A 17,579-nucleotide genomic window follows, 5' to 3' on the forward strand; every position below is an offset into this window, starting at 1 on the left:
CAACATTTCCTGGCACATCGATGGCAAAGTGTACATTACTGAAATGTAAAGAAACCTCCTACATCAGTGTGTGTTTCTGTGTGTTGGACACTACCACAGCACATGTGAAAGTATCAACTCTAAAGCTTCAGGTGTCTCAGAATGAGCTGTACTAAATCTGATAAATGCCCTCAAGGGATGTCGCTTAAGTAAAAGCACAGACGAAGCAGACAAGTACGAAAATCAAAAAAAGCCTCATTTTTATGTTGGTGTGTTTGCTGATTAGCAGATCTCTGCTGGCAGCTACTCATCCCCGCTGCAGGCTACAGCCTCCAGGCTACATTAGCCTCTACAAGCACAACTCTCCAGCCATAATGTCAACAGTAGTGTTGCATTGTGGGAAATGTAGGAGTGAGGTTTTGATGAGGAGAATGTGAGCGCAATTTTAAGTCCTACTTTGTTACCTCCAGTCCTCACTAAATTAATTCTTCTCCTTCATCACAATAGGAGTTCTAAAATCCTAACAGATTGTATCACATTAAACTTTCCAGATATCCTTCTCTTTAATCTTAGTCAGAAACCGCAAGAATGGAGAATAATGGCGCATCACACAATACAGGTTAGTATTAAGATTACTGGGCCAGAGGGAACGATCAGGGATGTCATGTTTGATATTAATCAGGGTGGCTGGAATGAGTCTGTGAGCAGTTTAGGAGGTTTCAAACTGGATCTGTAAAATCCTCACATAAACTGAATAATCTAGGTCCAACATCAGGTCACACCAAAACCAGATTTCTCCTCCGATTGTTGCTAGAGGTGAAACGTAGGTAAATCTGCCCAAAGCTCCGATAGTGAGAGCCTAGCCTTAAATGCAACACAGAAAAAATAGAAATTTTACTGTTACACACATTAAAAAAACATTTAAATAAGACTGAAATAAAGAAAAGATAAAGGTTAAAAATATGCTAAATAAAAAATACATTACTGTATATCTGATTCTGCCATACAGACTTTTTGAGCAGTCCACTGTGAGCAATTAAAAAGGCGTTCTATAAGGATCCAGAAAATGCGCAACATTATTGAAAAAAGTGACATACGGCTTGACTATTCATCCTATGTACCTTCAAGGCTTGCAATGACAGTATCCATCTTGGAAAACACATACTTGCCAGAAAACAAAAATTTGTCCACTCTTAGCTGAAAGTCCATAATAAGAAACAATCTGTTAGTAACACATTTTATACCATGGCAACTGAAAATGACTGTCTACCATGCTCAGACAGAAAACAAGTGAAGTACAGAAAAATGGCAAAAAGATGCATTAAACAAGGACTTGTCCAAAGTTTAAGTGAACCCACATTGGCACAATCTGAAAATTAAACAAACAAAAGGGCTATAAAATGGAAGGAAATAGCAATAATTGAAGCTACTTGTTAGTTCACCGTTCAGAGATCAGTGCAGACATTTTTATACTTTTTATAGAATGTAGTTCATTTTATATTTGGTTTTCATTTTCTGCAGTTTCTTGTAAACGTCCCCAGCAGTCATTCAAAGAAGCCAGTGTATTGGAACAAACATCATCAGTCTTCATTCAAGACAGTAGACTTTGCTTTGCACTAAAACATGGCCGCTGGAAAGAGTCTCGTTCTGAACAACTCACAACCTGCATCAGCATGTATTAAAATGTTGCCTATTTATATATGTGCAATATGTTTTTACTATCAACAGTTGTGTATTTGGATAAATTGTGGAGTGCACGAGTATTAACACCTCTAAAATTGGGACTGCATTTCCTGCAAAACTAACTGTTTTATTGTGCAGCTTCCCAGCAGACCTACTCCTCCCTGAAGGGGATGAACATGTTGGAAACCTTTTTTTCCCATCCCTCCAACCATCTGCCATCACCAGAAAGGCTGCTGCCTCCTTGTGCAAAGAGGATCCTTTGCGTCCTCAGTCAAAGGGTTTTTCTTTTTGGCTGTAACGGAGAGAGTAAACATGTTGGAAGTGATTTTCCCCACCAGCTTTTCGTTCCTTCCACCATCTGCCGCCAGCAGAAACTCTGGAAGCTTTACATCCGCTTGCTCTGAAAGAGCAGCGCCCTCTTCCTGTTGGTCACTACAAAGAAACCCAGCAGATTATAGAGATATGACATCCAGAGGATTTCAAGGGGAGATTTTCAGCTCTCTTTTTTGTATTGGCGCTAACCCAGAAATGGTCAATCTACCAGTAATACCCAGAGGTGATAACCTGAGCTCTCAGTTTTTCTTCTGTTTACTGTGCAGAGGCTGCAACAGGCAGGCAGGCCTCTCAGTTATTGGCTAGTTTGTGTTTAGCAGCAGTAGCAAAGCCTCACATTGTGGTGACAGAGATGTACAGAAAATCTAATCTGGTACACGAACCCAAATAAAAGCAGCAGAGGAAAGTGGAATGTGCATCTGTGAAGACAAATGTACGTTCACCAGCAGCGTGACTGACAGGCAGAGCAGCATCAGCTGACGCTCAGAGAGACAGACAGAGACAGAAAGCAGCTTTTAATTCATCTGCAACGGCTCCTCTCTCCACAGATGAAAGAGGAGAAATAAACATTAGCGTGGGAGGTTTGAAATTGAGGCGAGTGGCTTGGCTTTCAGATGGTGTGCGCTCAGGCCGAGCTGCCAGCTAAACAATCACAGGCTTTAGAGTGACTGGGTTCAGGCTAAATGCAGACAGGGACTTGGCTGGAGAGGAGCTGTCACTCTCTGCTCTGTGTTCACGTTTCTATATCAGACCTGTTTTCGCTGGCGTGACAAAGCATTTTTATGTTGGATATGCTTTTGCCATGATCTATGTAAAGGGAAGGAATGCTGATGTGTACTGCATATCATCAAAAATAACTTCCAACGGCAGACAGATAAATGGAAAGAAGTTTAAATTTGCAAATGAAATATGGACAACAGCCTGAGTGCTTAAGAGTTCAAGACACTGGAGATCATAAACGTTTAAGGCCACAGCTAATAACAAAGTAACAAGCTAATAATGGCTATTTAATTACAGCTTAATTAGTTGAATATTGACTCTTTGTTAGGACTATTAAATTCAAGAAATTGGTAAAAATGCTCTGTGCAATTCTTAAACACCCCAGATGGAATCTTCAAATAGGAGGTTTAGTTCAAGTCCAAAACCTAAGAATAAACAACTTAGAGAGAAAGCAGAGACAGTTGGCATTCTTGCTATTTTTTGGCAGCTTTATGGAATATCCTGTTAACAAAATTGTTGGCAAATGGGTTTCTGTTGATACTCCAATTAAATAATTGTTTCATCACTATAAAGGTCTTCTACTCCAGTACCATCCGTCTCACACATGAGACACAACTAAGTCCTCACATACAGGCTCTGGTAATTATTGCCAAAACCCAACGGCACAACACTGACAAAAGAAACTGATAAGTGCACATTCCTAAGCACAGATTAATGGTAGATTACTTTCAGTGTGATTGAATTAATGCTGTAGTTGGTCATAAAATGATTAAAACACCACCATGATAATATTTCACAGCTGTAAAACTCTCTAAAGTTCCCTGTACACAAAAGTTAACAGTCACAGATAAAAAAAATGGGAGCAATGTGGTAAAATCTGCTTTTGGTTTGTATTCAGTCCATCAGAAGAAACTTGACATGCCAGATGGTTTCTAACATAGAGTCATCTGAAAAGTTGCCCTTGGTAGGTTATTTAAAAAAGGAAGGCATTTCCAAATATATTTGGCAGGTGACTGGATGAACCATCTGTCTATCAGCATCTAGTCTGACTCACCAGATGTAGATCACGGGTATAAATTTACCATTGGTTGCACATTTCATGTGGCCTTCTCTATAAAAACCTGTGGGCAAGAAACCTACCACACTGAAAATGTAAACTTTTGCAGAGGATTGGGATCAAGTAAGGGAGGTCTGCTTGTTTCGTTTTGTGCTTTTTTAGTTTTTCTAGTAAACTGGCCTAGTCCCTGCAGGCTAAAGTTCCACAAGTTCCACTACTTTGCAGGAACAACCCTACTGCATGCCTCACTTCAATGTTTAAATGATCAGACTACGTGAGACCAGTCACCATCCATCACGGGCTAACTCCTCCTGAAACATGCCCATAACTACCACTAGTTCATCACATGACGCTGAACAACTAGACAAGAATCTAACTGCTTCACAAGTATAAGCTTGAAGCCAGCGATAAAGCTGCCAGTTTGTGCCATTTTTTTCTTTTTCGGATCCACAAAAAAAATACTCTGAAAACATACCCCGCTACATCAAAATAAATGTAACAACAGCTTACAAAAAAAAAAACAACAACACTAACTGGTCCACACAGGAGCTAATATTAGCTACTTTAGCCGCTAACAGTACATGTATCGTAGTCCAGTAACAATCAAGATGCATGACAGCATTATTCTAATATCTGACAAATATACTTTAATCATGGGCATTTTAACTCCTGGGCCACAAACTAGAATTATTTTATTCTTTAAACTGACACTTTAAAGTCTGGGACAGGTCAAATTCACAAGTTAGCAGTCAATCACAGCTGTCAAACAACCACTCAGTAGACATTAAAGTATTTTCTAAATCTGAAAATATTATGAACAGATCAATAATTTCTAAAGGGATGCACTTCATAATCACCCCATGGAAAAACATAACTGACTTAAACCCTACTGGCACATCACTAATATGACCTTAATCTGCCATATCCGTAATTTGTCAAGACCTACCATATTTCACCAAAAGCAGATTTTCTGTGATTTCAGGTCATTTTAAAAAATTTTGCGAGGTTTTCTCAGCACCTCTCCTCTACATCTTTTACACCGAAGAATTGCTGTGTTGGAAATTATGATTGAAAATTTGGAGCATTTTGGCTGCAAATTCAGGAGCATGAAGTCAAAACACAGTCTGAAAACTTCAGAAAGAAAAAGCTCAAATCTTTCAGAAGTTGAAGGATGATTATTGGGTGAAATACAAAGCAGCCTGCAGTAAGGGACATTTTGGAGTCTTTCAACAGGTGAAATGACGTTGCTGTCAATATCATATCCAGTAGGAAATCCAAATATAACAGAGTTTGCTTATCTCATGTGAATACTAAGACCTAGGGGTGGGTGATTTCTCAGTCATATGGCTTTGGTATTTCAGGAGATACACTACCATTGAAAAGTTTGGGGTCACCAAGGCAGTTTCATGTTTTTCATGAAAACTCGCACTTTTATTCATGTGCTAACATATCTGCAGTGTTTTTTAATCATCAGTTAGCCTTTCAACACGATTAGCTAACACAATGTAGCATTAGAACACAGGAGTGATGGTTGCTGGAAATGTTCCTCTGTACCCCTATGTAGATATTTCATTAACCCTTCGATGTTTCACATGGATCAAAAGTGACCCAAATCCAATGGAAAATGGATATCTCCTGACCCACACAGCGCATCAAAGGGTTAAAGAAATCAGCCATTTCCAGCTAGAATAGTCATTTACCACATTAACAATGTCTAGACTGTATTTCTGATTTATTTAATGTTATCTTCATTGAAAAGAACTGTATTTCTTTCAAAAATAAGGACATTTCTACATGACCCCAAACTTTTGAACTATAGCGTAAGTTGGTGCCTTCTGAATGGGAACTGTTGGGAACCAGCATCATGTGGCCTTTGGTGGCATTACACTTTAAGGTTGTATTTGGACTCAAGTCACAGTCTTGTGTGAGACACCATTTGTGGATTGGTGGTGACAAAACGGTCAAAAACGTACAAGCAGTATATATGATAGCATGTGAGCATAAAGTGCAAGCTTCAGGAACACTCATAAGCTTCACTACAGTCACCTTCAGCTACAGGTCTGTTGTTTCCGTTCTGTGTTTCTCTATAGGAAGAGAAAAAAGCTCATGGGTTTATTCTCTATCCGTTCTGTATTGACTTTTGAGCAAACTGAGGATTTGTATTAACCTCTATTTACCTGAGCTCCTGTGTTATTTGTTCTGTGTGTCTGTTTCACTCACATGTCCTCACTTGAACTACTCAGATGGGTCAAATGAAACTCTGTTATCAGGCCTCGAAGTGAACCTACTGTGTATGAGTGCCGTAATATTTTTTCATCACCGTCTGTGATACTCGGTTGTGTCTCTGCCCTCCTGCCTCATCTCCTTCATCGCTCTGAGGATTAAGTTATTAGCTGCCTTGAACTCCTCATGAAAGAGCAGCGTGGCCTGGCGGGGGGGTTGTTTAGGTATCTGCTCATTGCGGCTCTGAGCCCGAGGCAGGTTCTAATACCTGAAGCTCTCCCTCGGCGTTGTGCACTGAACCGTAAAAAAGGTATAACACTCAGTCCAACTCCTCCTCCTGAACGCTCCACGGCTTCACATTTATCTTGTTAAGCTGGAGCTGATTGGTAAAGCTGTGAATGGTCCAAGCTGTATGTCTGGTTGTAGACGCTTCATTTCTTGCCCTCAAGTTCGTTTAAGTCTTTATCAGTTGCCGAGTCATGCCCGTGTCCAGCTGGTTTGAAGTTAATCCCCTCGCAAAAGTCATTGCTTGCGATTTTACCTTTTCATTCTTGATCCTTTGACTATAGCCACTCAATCAAAGCGGAGTAAAAAGTAAAGCAGAAAAAAACAGGCCCTTTTTTAACACCATGGTGATTACAATTTATAATTACACCAGTTTTCAGGACAAGAACTGAAAGCAATAATACTTAGTTAGGGTCAGGATGTGTCATATTAGATGCTTTATGGGCAAGACGAAATTGTTTTTCTCGCCTGAGTACGCTTGAATTACTTATAACTGCTAATGAAATGCTTTTTAAAAAGATACTTTTGCACTCTAATGCTGCAATGCTTCTTATCTATTTGAGCTTTGAATTTAAGCTGCAAAGAAAGTTTTTTCATCTTCTCATTGTGAAATAAATTTGAAATGTAGCACGGTAGTTAGTGTTATTTTCTAGTAGATGATGGTCAACATGGCAGGTGGACGAACACGAAAGTTAAACAATGAACTGTTGCGGACCGGGTCAAGAACTGAAGCACTTCTTTCGCTCTTGTCCAAGGCACCAGACTCCATTGGAAGAAAAACAGCAATTTTACCTCACACAAGAGTAGAGTAGCTTGTATAGTATGTTATTGTGTGACTTTGGTGTTATAACACCAGCTCTGACCTGAATTAACAAAAACACAAACAAACTAACGAATCAAGGCAGAGGCAGACCAGCAATTCAAGTTTTCTGGAAAGTAAAATGACTGTTTTTGTCAGTTTGTTCTGGTGGCTTTGAAGAGAGGATCAATCGATATATCTGTTTGAGTTCCCTGTTGGAAAGTGCTGTCTGATGGAGAGGTAAAGTGGTGAAAATATAAAAGTATGTGAAAATATAGTGTATGCTTGACTTTCTTTCTTTTAAAGATTTTTTTTTAGGTGGCTAAAGTATGTTCTACTGCTGTCTCTGTTCACAGCAGTTCATTGTTTTTGTAGGTCCTCCTGCCTGCTTCTTTAAAACTGAGGACATGTGACGACAGTCTTCTCCTGTTGGTAACACACTGCCCATGAATGAGGACCTCTTATAACCTCACTTCAAAGAAAACTAAGTAATGCTTAGCTCCAGGTGTAAAATAAAGAAAAAAAACACACTTACTGCAAGGAAAAAATGCAAGTGCCACAACTGCAAAAGCCTCAGACCTGAAATAAACTGGTTCCTATGCAACTAAGTGTCTTCCGACCATGTCTAAAGGTAGAAGTGTTTATAGGTGTTCTAAGTAGCCATGATGAAGAGCGCCCTGCTAGAGAAAGAGGAGATGTGATGGATCATCGACATGGGGATAATAGTCGATAAGGATTCATGGTGTTGCACTAAAAAGAAGAGCCTGAGAGAAAACTTGAAATGACGTCTACTTTCTCACTTCGACACATCTGGACAAACACTGCTTCAAGCTTTGAGAGGAGTCTTAGCCGCTATCTGACACTTTGATTTCTGTTCAAATATAGCAGGGTTTTTTTTAAAAATTCTTGACAGAATTGGCAAAAAAACAACAACTATGTTGTAGACTGTTCATGTCCATCCACAACAATTTGCCAACATTAGGATTTGGTTCATCAAGCTAAAGAGCTGGTGGAACAAATTCTTCTTTCAGGTACTATTTAACCATAGCAGAAGATGTGGGAACAAGATGATGTACTTTATTTTCCAAGTGGTAAACAAAGAATGTATAGAATTAATGAGCAGTCAGCATTTCCATTGGAGCTCAACCAATATATCTGTTGGCCGATATTGGAAGGTAGCAGATATACTGGTATTGATGGAAGCATTCAGAACTTGTTTTCTTACATAACACTAAAAAATACGCTTGTGGTCATTTAGAAACCATGTCATCACACAGTTTGTCCAGTAGAGTCCACTCTGGCTCCATTATTTATTATATTCTCAGCCCTGTGCAGCACATGTAGCAGAGCGAGTGTTTAAGCAGTCAAGCGGTGTCTTCACAATCAGCTGGTAAATAGTTTGTGATGCACATTTTTTTTGGAAAGGTAATGAACACCCACAACATTTCCCCCTCTCTATATTACTATATGCTTGTATATACGATGGATATGTCAATATTGGAATTTTTTGTCCCCTCTTAAAATCTGTATTGGTCAGGCTCTAGTTTCCACTTTGGGTTTTCATGCACACATTGAAAGCATGCATAAAAACAGACTGATTAAAAACACACCTGATCTGACTGTCTTTACTTTCCTTGCCTGTAGGTGGCGCACACTAGGCTGAAACTGAAGCAGCCTGTTATTTACCAACAAGTTTAAGCACATTAACTGCAAAAAAAAAGAATCCATAAGCACAAGGACAAGATGTAAAGGACAAGTATGCTCTTGATCAAAAGCACGCTGTGGAAAATTAAATTCATATAACGCCCTTTGCACACATACATGCAGTGCTAATCGTGTGAACTTCGGTGTGTGCGTTGGCTGTTTTCCTGTAGCAGGAGGAGAGTGCCATATGTGCTCTGACAAGCCAATTGTCACATTTAATTTAAATTAGGCCTCTCACAGTGTAGCATGTGGTGATACCAGCGAGCGGAGAGAATATCAATGTGCAGCACTGTGCACAGAAAAATAGTGTAAAACAGTGAATGTTTTTTATTTATCTATTACATACATATGAAGCACAGTAAAGAGAAGAAACCTAAATGGAATCAATATTCAATCCCAGTTCTCCTCGGTGCACTAGAACACAGTTTTTCACGGTGTTTGGCAGTTAGTTTGTTCAGGACTTTATGTAATCCCAGAGTGGGTCAGTGGTGGATTGATCACTGCTCTGTGGGGGACAAAACATCTATTGCGGAAGCCCTAGTTGAAGATAATTCTCTCTAACTGGCAGTGAGTTTTGCATTGTTGTTGTGCTACAGAATGAACTTGGAACATTTCCACACCTCCCTGCTGGCACTGCTTGATGGATAATAATCTAAACTTTAAAACTTTGGCGCAGTGTACAAGTTATGTACCTTTGTGACAGAGAAACACGTTTGTTTCCTTGGGTCAAACCTCTCCTGGTCAGTTCAAGTGTCCAGAAACGCTAAATACCTTGCTTGTTTGAGTCTCAATACCTCAAGCAAAGCAACGGATTCTCAATGCAAGGGAAAGACCAGCATCAAGTCAAATTCCTGCATATACAGATATAGCGTAAACAAATCTGTGTTAAATATAAATATCTTCATAGAGAGCTTACATAAATGAAACAAACAACAAAAGGCAAACTGAGCATTGCCATGTTTACAGCCCTGAGCTTCCTCCTGCCTGACTAAAGCTGTGCTTTTATTCGCCTTGCCTCTCTAAATAAGGGTCATTAATAATATTACAGGATGTTTTCTATCTGCATAATTGGTGATCCCTTTCAAGCTGCAGCAAACCATAAAGGTCACCTTCAGTAAAAGTGCTTTCAAACAGGAATCCCCTCGCTTTAAAGGCACTGAGGTGGATAAAATAGAAAATGTGACACAAATATACAGCATGTCGATATTTCAAAGTGCTGGTAAAAAGCGTTCTTTGTTTTATATGCCGCATTAGGGACTATTTGTGAAGCTTAAGTTACAAGAATAAAGGAAGATGATACAAAAAATAAAGAAATATTTTTGCATTTGAAATTTTTAACGTTTGGTCCCCAAATGTTTAAATGGAATCTGTTGTACTGCAAAGTGTTCACCTCAAAATAGTGATGAACTTGGTATTCAGAGTCTGTTTTTGATGTTTCACCTTGTGTTTTTTCTTACTCCTCTGGAGAAAAAAAAAACAAATGCAGACAACATGCAGAACCTCTCGCTCAAAAGCTTCGTTCTGGAGCCACTTAAAGCTAGAGTTTCTATGGAATAAATTAATTTCCCCTAACATTAAAGTCAAACAAGCTCATCAGCACCTGGTAAATCTTTTTCTTAGACACATATCTAGAGCTGCACATGCCATTAAAAGACTCATTTTCCTTTCTTTAACCCGTTGCCCTTGTTTAAATGCATCTGCTTTTTGTGTTTGTACTTTGACAGCAAGAAAGTCAGCCTAGGTCGATCAAAGTGGAATAGAGTTTATCATTGATCCTCTGGTCACAAGCCAGCAGTCCACCTCTGTTTATGCACTCAACACACACACCGTTAAATGAACACAACCTGAACACAACAACGGTCTTCTGGTACGTGTAGTATATCGGTAAGGATGTCACCTCAGGGTTTGAAAAGGTGATTTAAATTGCATTACTTCTAACCGCCAGCAGGAGGCAACTCCTCTGGTTGCAAAAACAAGTCAGATTGCACAGAAATCTATGAGAAAATGACGCCACTTCTAAATTTATTTGCTACCTTAGACATTAAACATTTTACTAACACATTTATGGTCTCAATTCCTAGTTTCAAATCTCCTTCAATCCAACATGATCCTCTTTCAGCACCATTTAGACGAAAATAGACGCAAAAGTAGAGTATACTTTAGGGCAAAGCTGGCTTGCGAGTGACGGGTATGAGTGTGCGTAGTATCCTTGAGTTCTGTGTCAGATCCACTGCTTGCTCATCATGTCTGGTTTAAAAAAAAATCCACACTAAAGAGTCCAGAGCAACAGTCCACAAACCAAAAGGTGACATCAAAGTTTGCTACCCCCATCTTTTCTATACAGTCTATGAGTGGAAGTGGATGAGGCAGGCAGAGAGAGCGAGTGTCCACACCATGAGCTACAAATGTGGGCACCAACAGCATTCAGTCACCTTTGTGACCTTTTTTAAATCAAACTCATTTCAGCATCCAGGCACTATGCTAGAAGTCCAGATGGCTCACCACTTTATTCATAATAAGTGTTGGCAAAAACACTCACAACAAATCTGCTGTTTATCTGTGACATTTCAGGACAATAAGACGAGGAGGAGAGTCAGCCAGCTGTGTGAGCGCCGTCAAACGGATCCTAACCAGCTCTGCTGTCGCTCCTCTGAGCCTTGTTTCAGTTTACTGTATATTCTAATGTCAGCTGAAGTGAGAAAGTGCTCGCCCGTCTCCCTGGACACTGATAACAAGACAAGCAATGCATCAGCCATCTGCTCCAAACACAGTGTGTGTCAGCTTACTCATGCCTATATGCATCCCTGCAGAACAGACCTGCTAAGCTTTCAAGTGCTAATTAGTCTTTGTGTTATGTGTTTGTGTGCATTAACATACTGCAGTAGCTTCCAACCTGAGGGTCATGGCACCTCCAACAGACCGCAATAGAGATCTGAGAGGCCACAAGATGTTTAACAGGGCGGGAGAACAGCAATAACAAAGTTCTGCCATACACAATTATGTTTAATTTTAAACTTTCTCAACTTTAAAGTGCTGAATAGTTTTAGTTGACAGTCTTATTACAAGGTCCACTTAGCAGCTGTTCTGAAGCTTTCAATCGTATCACACAATCTTTCTCAGCACATTTATTACGGAATCATACATCTTTAAACTTCTATTTCTTCCGCATCGCTAGCTAATATCTTTATAACAACATATCAAACAGCAATAATAATAGATCAAACAAAAATGTGAAAACAACGTGACAGAATTATCGGCTGAATCTGCAGCTCGTCTCGGCTGCAAGGAGTTTCAGCTCATTGTTTAGCTGTTCTGCAAGGAAATGCGCTGTTATGGTTCACTCTCATTGGAGTGAAAAAGCTGTAAAAATCCACAGCAGCTCAGCAGCAAACAGCAGAAAGGCACAGAGACCAGCTGGTGAACAAAGTGCTTCATTTAGCAGCTAAAGAGCCAAATATTTTTGTCAGGAGTTGGTGGAGACCAAAAACAGCGCTTAAAGAGAAAACTAGTGGATGTATCAGAATGTCCCAAGCACAACTTCAAATGAATGATGGAAGAAGTTTGTCATATGATGTTATGATGACTTCATGTGTCAGGACTGTGCTCACAGCTAAACTCTGCTGCCCCCCAGTGGTAAAAAAGATTGACAATTGCACAATTAAAAGCAAAGTTTGATAGTTTTGCCTTGAAATTATTCAAATGAAATAATCTAGGAAGGTTATCAAGGAAAACAGGTGTTTGGTGAAACTACTGACCGCATACGGACATGACGTAATATGATGAAGGCACAAACTTCATTTAAGGTTTCGGGAATGCCCCAAATGACTTCTCTGCCACGAGTTCACACTGCACAAAAATGAAGCCAAATTATGATTTTAAAAAAGTGCTGCCATCTTAAAAAAAAAAAGACATCTTCTACCAGACTCTATGCAGCCCCAATGTGAGCACACACCCTTTGGATTTCACATAGACCCTCTTGGACATTCACTGCAAATATATAATTTTTTAGTTTTGAAAATGATTAGTAACTGTTGGCTGTCCTGCTAGCTCGCTCCATATCAACCACTTTACCCTTTGGTGGAACCTCAATATGTCGTTTCCACCACACAAACTACAGCACAGACTCCAGTTGCAAATGATGTCCGCAGCTCAAGATGGCCTTGCCACTTTATTTTGGGTTCACTGCTGTGAAAACAGCTTATTTTTACTATTTATCATTTAGTATCGAAATATTAAGAGGCAAAAAATCCACAAGAAGTTTAAAACCATTTCCTATTTTATAACAACCCTGATTAAAAGCTGTAACCACAACTGTTCAGACGTTATAAACATTTCTTTTGGTTAATTACTTAACACAAGTTTGTAAAATACCAGACCTGGAGTGTGAGCTGTCATGTTTTACATTTAATTAACTGAGCATTATTAGAGAGAGGACACTGAATCAAACACATCTACAAAGATAAAAGTCTGGGGCTTGTTTCCTTTCATGTCCTTGAAGCAGCGCTGCAGGTGATATCACACAACCCATAAATGAAAAACTTTATCGACATCATCAACTAATTCACTCCTATATTCCTATGGACCGCCATCTTTTCACACTTAAGGTAGTTAATTTTTACATGCTAATGCAGCCAATTTTAACTCCAGACTCCAGAACCTAAAGGAAAGAAAACATTTTTGGCATCAGTTCTGCAGTAACGCGTGTAGTCCGATTCGGTCCAAACGGCAGTCGGAGGTGCATTGGGATATTATTTTCTTTACAGCTGTTCCAAAAATGAAAGGACATTTTTCTGCTTTTTCGTCTTCATGAGTTAACCAACAGACTGCAGAAAAAAATAACTGAATTCACTGTGACAGCTATCAGCCATTTTTAAGGTGGAATGTTTTCTTGCATGTTGTTCCATGCAGGCTGACATTGTAAATCAATCAACACACCCTAAAAGTCCATATGACAACCCCGACCTTTCGTATTTCCTGGCTCTCTGGCTTTACATATGGTCCAACAACGCCTGGATCTTCAAGCGTCACTGCCACTCCGACACCAACACACCCACTTCACTCGTTATAAAACGTGTGTGTATCTCTGAGTGTATTCTGCGTGTAGCTCAGTGTTTGTGGTGGATGCTTCTGTGTTTTAGTGTGGATGTGGAGCCACACAGCCACGCTGTTTGGACTCTACTTCCCCTTGTTCACACACCTTAATCATGACACTGGTTTAAGGTCAGCTCTGGGCAAGCAGTAGTGATGATTTAGGTTGCACCTCAAGGAAACTAATGCAAGTAAATGCAACGTCCTTTAAAGTGACGGAAGCACATCTGTGTGTGTGTGTGTGTGTGTGTGTGTGTGTGTGTGTGTGTGTGTGTGTGTGTGTGTGTGTGTGTGTGTGTGTGTGTGTGTGTGTGTGTGTGTGTGTAGCGCAGGCTGGTCTCTTACTTGATGACTGTTCCTTTGGCGCCCCCTGCTGTTGTGAGCATGACCCTGGTGGTGAGGCTGACTCTCAGATCCTCCTGATCCAGGCCCAGCAGCTCGGCACAGTGCTGCAGCGTCTTACTGGACTGGTTCTTGATGGCGCAGCCGCCTGCAAGACGAGGAGGAGGGCAAACACCGCACGGTCAGACCTCTGAGGCAGTCGTATTCAAGCAAACGAAGCACAGGATATGCTCAACAGCTGCTGCTTTACCAATTCAATGCAGTTTTTTTAATACAGCACCAATTCACAGCATGTTTCATCTCATAGCATTTCACATATGAAGGTAAAGAGCTTGTGAATTTCAAACAAGGAATAAAGAACCCAACAATCCAAAGAAGCCTTCGGATTCCCTATGAGCAAGCAATCAGTTACAGGAGAAAGAAAGAAAAAAAACATTTAACAAGGAGGAAACAAGTTGGCAACTTTCTACTTGCAGGAAAAAACTGGATGATAACGCAAACATTCAAATAATGTGGGATAAATTTTTCAACTGTACATCACAAATATTATCAACTACTGAGATCAAATGAACTGAAAGCATGTGGAGCTACAGCTTAAGGCAAGGAGAAAGCTGTAAATGTAGCGTTATACACTGACAGCTACAAATGGCAGCAGGTAAACTAACTTCAATAGCACAAAAACAGCAACATGACAGTAAGAAAGTGGTCAAATCGTCCATGTCAAGCTTATTTCAAGAAATCTTGGCATTTCATTGAAGAGTAGTTTTAGTTTTGAGCTGTGCAGCGACACATTTAAGTTCTTGAAATGATAAAGTGTGAATGCTAAAAGTAAAAATATATGCAAAACATCCATGTTAAAAAATGAGAGACGGTTAGGTTTCAATTCATTTTTGTATGGACATTTTGCTACTATTTGTTCTATGTAGGTGTTTCTATTATGTATGGGTAGGGTTGAAAAGTCAGAGAAAGTGCAGCAGGTGTCATTTCCATTTCAGTCAATACGCAAAGCTGTCAAGTCTTCATGTAGATTTTTCGACAGTGATCTATTTTTTTGTATAAGTTGCTTCAGAATCCCTCTATAAATATTTAAGATGGACCTGAGACGTGCAATCGTTTATTCTGTGGGGGATGCTGTGGACATGAGGCTGGCCAAACCTTCAGAAAAATGCTGACAACCTAAGTGGCATTTTAAAAATGAACAAGGTAGAAAAAGTACAAGCAGCACACTGCCAAGCTGGTCCAATCATACTTTCATTGGCTTATAAATATTTCAAAAATACAATCTTTCCTAACACTTGAGAAGAAGTGTCTCTTTTTTTGCGGTATCTTTTTAGTTGTCTTTCATTTCTTTGTTTGTTTGCTTTGATTTTTTATGGTTTATTCCTTTTTTAGAAATATTTCTTTCTGTTCTCATTCATTGAATTTTGCAGCCCTGTTTTATAAAATGCTCTAAAAATGATTATCAGAATCCTTACTGCTGCTGTATGAACACGACATTCCAGGACTAATGCGTAAATGTTAAGTCTAGAACCTCTCAGATCATTTTTGATTTCTAAGTGGCATTAGTAAGAGGTGCAGACCAAAATGCTCCTGGACGCAACTGCACAAATCGACAACCAATTATAACAACAAAGCAGGTAAGGAATTGAAAAACGTAAACAGGCTTTAGCTGTAGTTATTTGTTCTTCTTTTAGGGTAAAAACATACCATACAGTTCTTATTATGCCGACACGATTTAAAGTCTGGTTTTTGAAAGTGGATAAACGGCACTTCTCTGTACAGTAATCGTACCAAACATGGACCTATAGGCATGGCTCAGGAAAGGCTGGTTGGAAGTCTGATTGTAGGCCACACACAAATGAAACATGAGCTGGAGGAATATCACATCTCCAGATGGAAGCGATATTCACCATACAGCTTGTTTTCACTGTCCATAAAACAAACAAGTCACACAAACTCGATGACGTGTCTGACGGGACAGTGACCCAACCACCTTGTGTCTCTGTTTGCTAGAGAAATACCCAACCTCTTACAATGTGTAAAACAATAATGTGGGTGTAAAATATGAATGAAGTGCTACATCCTCCATATTTCTGCAACAACAAGCAATTCTATGATGACGAGGCGACCCACGTGCCCCGGAGTTCAAGTAGAGGGCCATATATAGCGCTCATTATGTGGGGCATAACACTGTGAGGCATCAGCATTCAAGGTCAGTGAGTCCAGGGAGAAATGAACAAAGAACAGGAAGAACTGGGTGGGCTGCAGTCGAGTCAACACTGTGGCAGCTCCACTCACACAGACGTAGTTCTTCCTTAAGCTGCAGCAGCTGATCAGCGTACTTAAATGTGATAAAAGTTGACAGCAAACACCTTATCTGCCTGTAAATGTGCCCATAAACCCATTTGCTGATTGGTGACAATGCATCACTTCATTAGTGGTGCCTCTCTGATCAATGCCAAGAATCAATGGCCCCTGCAAACTAAGCTTTGCTAATATTAAATCAATATCTGGACCCAGTGGGAGGAAAAGCTCCAAGCATCCATGAGAATTGAGCCAAGGACTCAGACATAATTCTTCGTTAATTAATCTTCATTATTTTCTGATAGATTTCTCAGTATACTTGGAAATTACGCCGGACGGTCCTGAAAAGAACTCAGTTTTGATTGTTAGCACGGTGATCAAGTGCCAAAGCAGTAGTGATTCATGGGAAGATAATTCTGACAATGAACTTATATGAGAATATTGAGCGCAGTTTGACCTCTGAGTCTCCAACCTGCTGTTCAGAATACTGTGTGGATGACTGGAGGAAGAGTTTTAGAAAATCTAAAGCTGCAAACTGAAGAACAGAAAAGAATCTGTTAATAGTGTTGGCTGAAGATGGGACCTCGAAATTACTACACACCAACCATAACTGACACCTCCAGCACAAGATGGCAGCGCTCATTTTCACCACATGTTGGCTTTACTTTGTAGTGCCAATCTGCAGTTTCAACAAAGCAACAACAGCCACAACGTGAAATTGAAGCCAAAGCAGAAGTACCTTCAAGCGCAACACCACTGAGGGCCTCCAGGTGGCGCCTCCATAAAAACCTTTCCACATCCGAAAAGTGTCAACTTCTCTCATGACACACTGAGTTGGTACATTTTTTCCAGCAGTCGTTATGATGTCATCAGCTACATTCAGTCCTTCCTATCAGAGTGTTGTTGGCAACTTTAAAAATAATTCTATTGCTTGGTAAACAGTGAACTTCAAACAGAAGGACATTTTTGAAGGGGCATGACTAGTTTGATTGACCAGTGTGGTCTGGAATGATTGACATGTTTGGATGAGGCCGCCAAGAGGCTCATTCTTGGTAACCTTGC

General features: G+C 39.9%; 1 protein-coding gene across 5 annotated transcripts in view; it reads right to left on the bottom strand.

Moving 5' to 3' along the window:
* The window catches only part of LOC110962927 (unconventional myosin-VI), a 206,092-nt gene that overhangs the window by 111,393 nt on the left and 77,120 nt on the right, over positions 1 to 17,579 (bottom strand). For all 5 annotated transcript variants that reach the window (XM_051960537.1, XM_051960540.1, XM_051960539.1 and 2 more), the window contains exon 12: positions 14,217 to 14,361. In XM_051960537.1, the coding sequence (XP_051816497.1) occupies positions 14,217 to 14,361 (145 nt within the window). The remainder of the gene's footprint in view (positions 1 to 14,216; positions 14,362 to 17,579) is intronic.

Source organism: Acanthochromis polyacanthus, chromosome 16, assembly GCF_021347895.1.
Source record: "Acanthochromis polyacanthus isolate Apoly-LR-REF ecotype Palm Island chromosome 16, KAUST_Apoly_ChrSc, whole genome shotgun sequence".
Taxonomy (NCBI): Eukaryota; Metazoa; Chordata; class Actinopteri; family Pomacentridae; genus Acanthochromis; species Acanthochromis polyacanthus.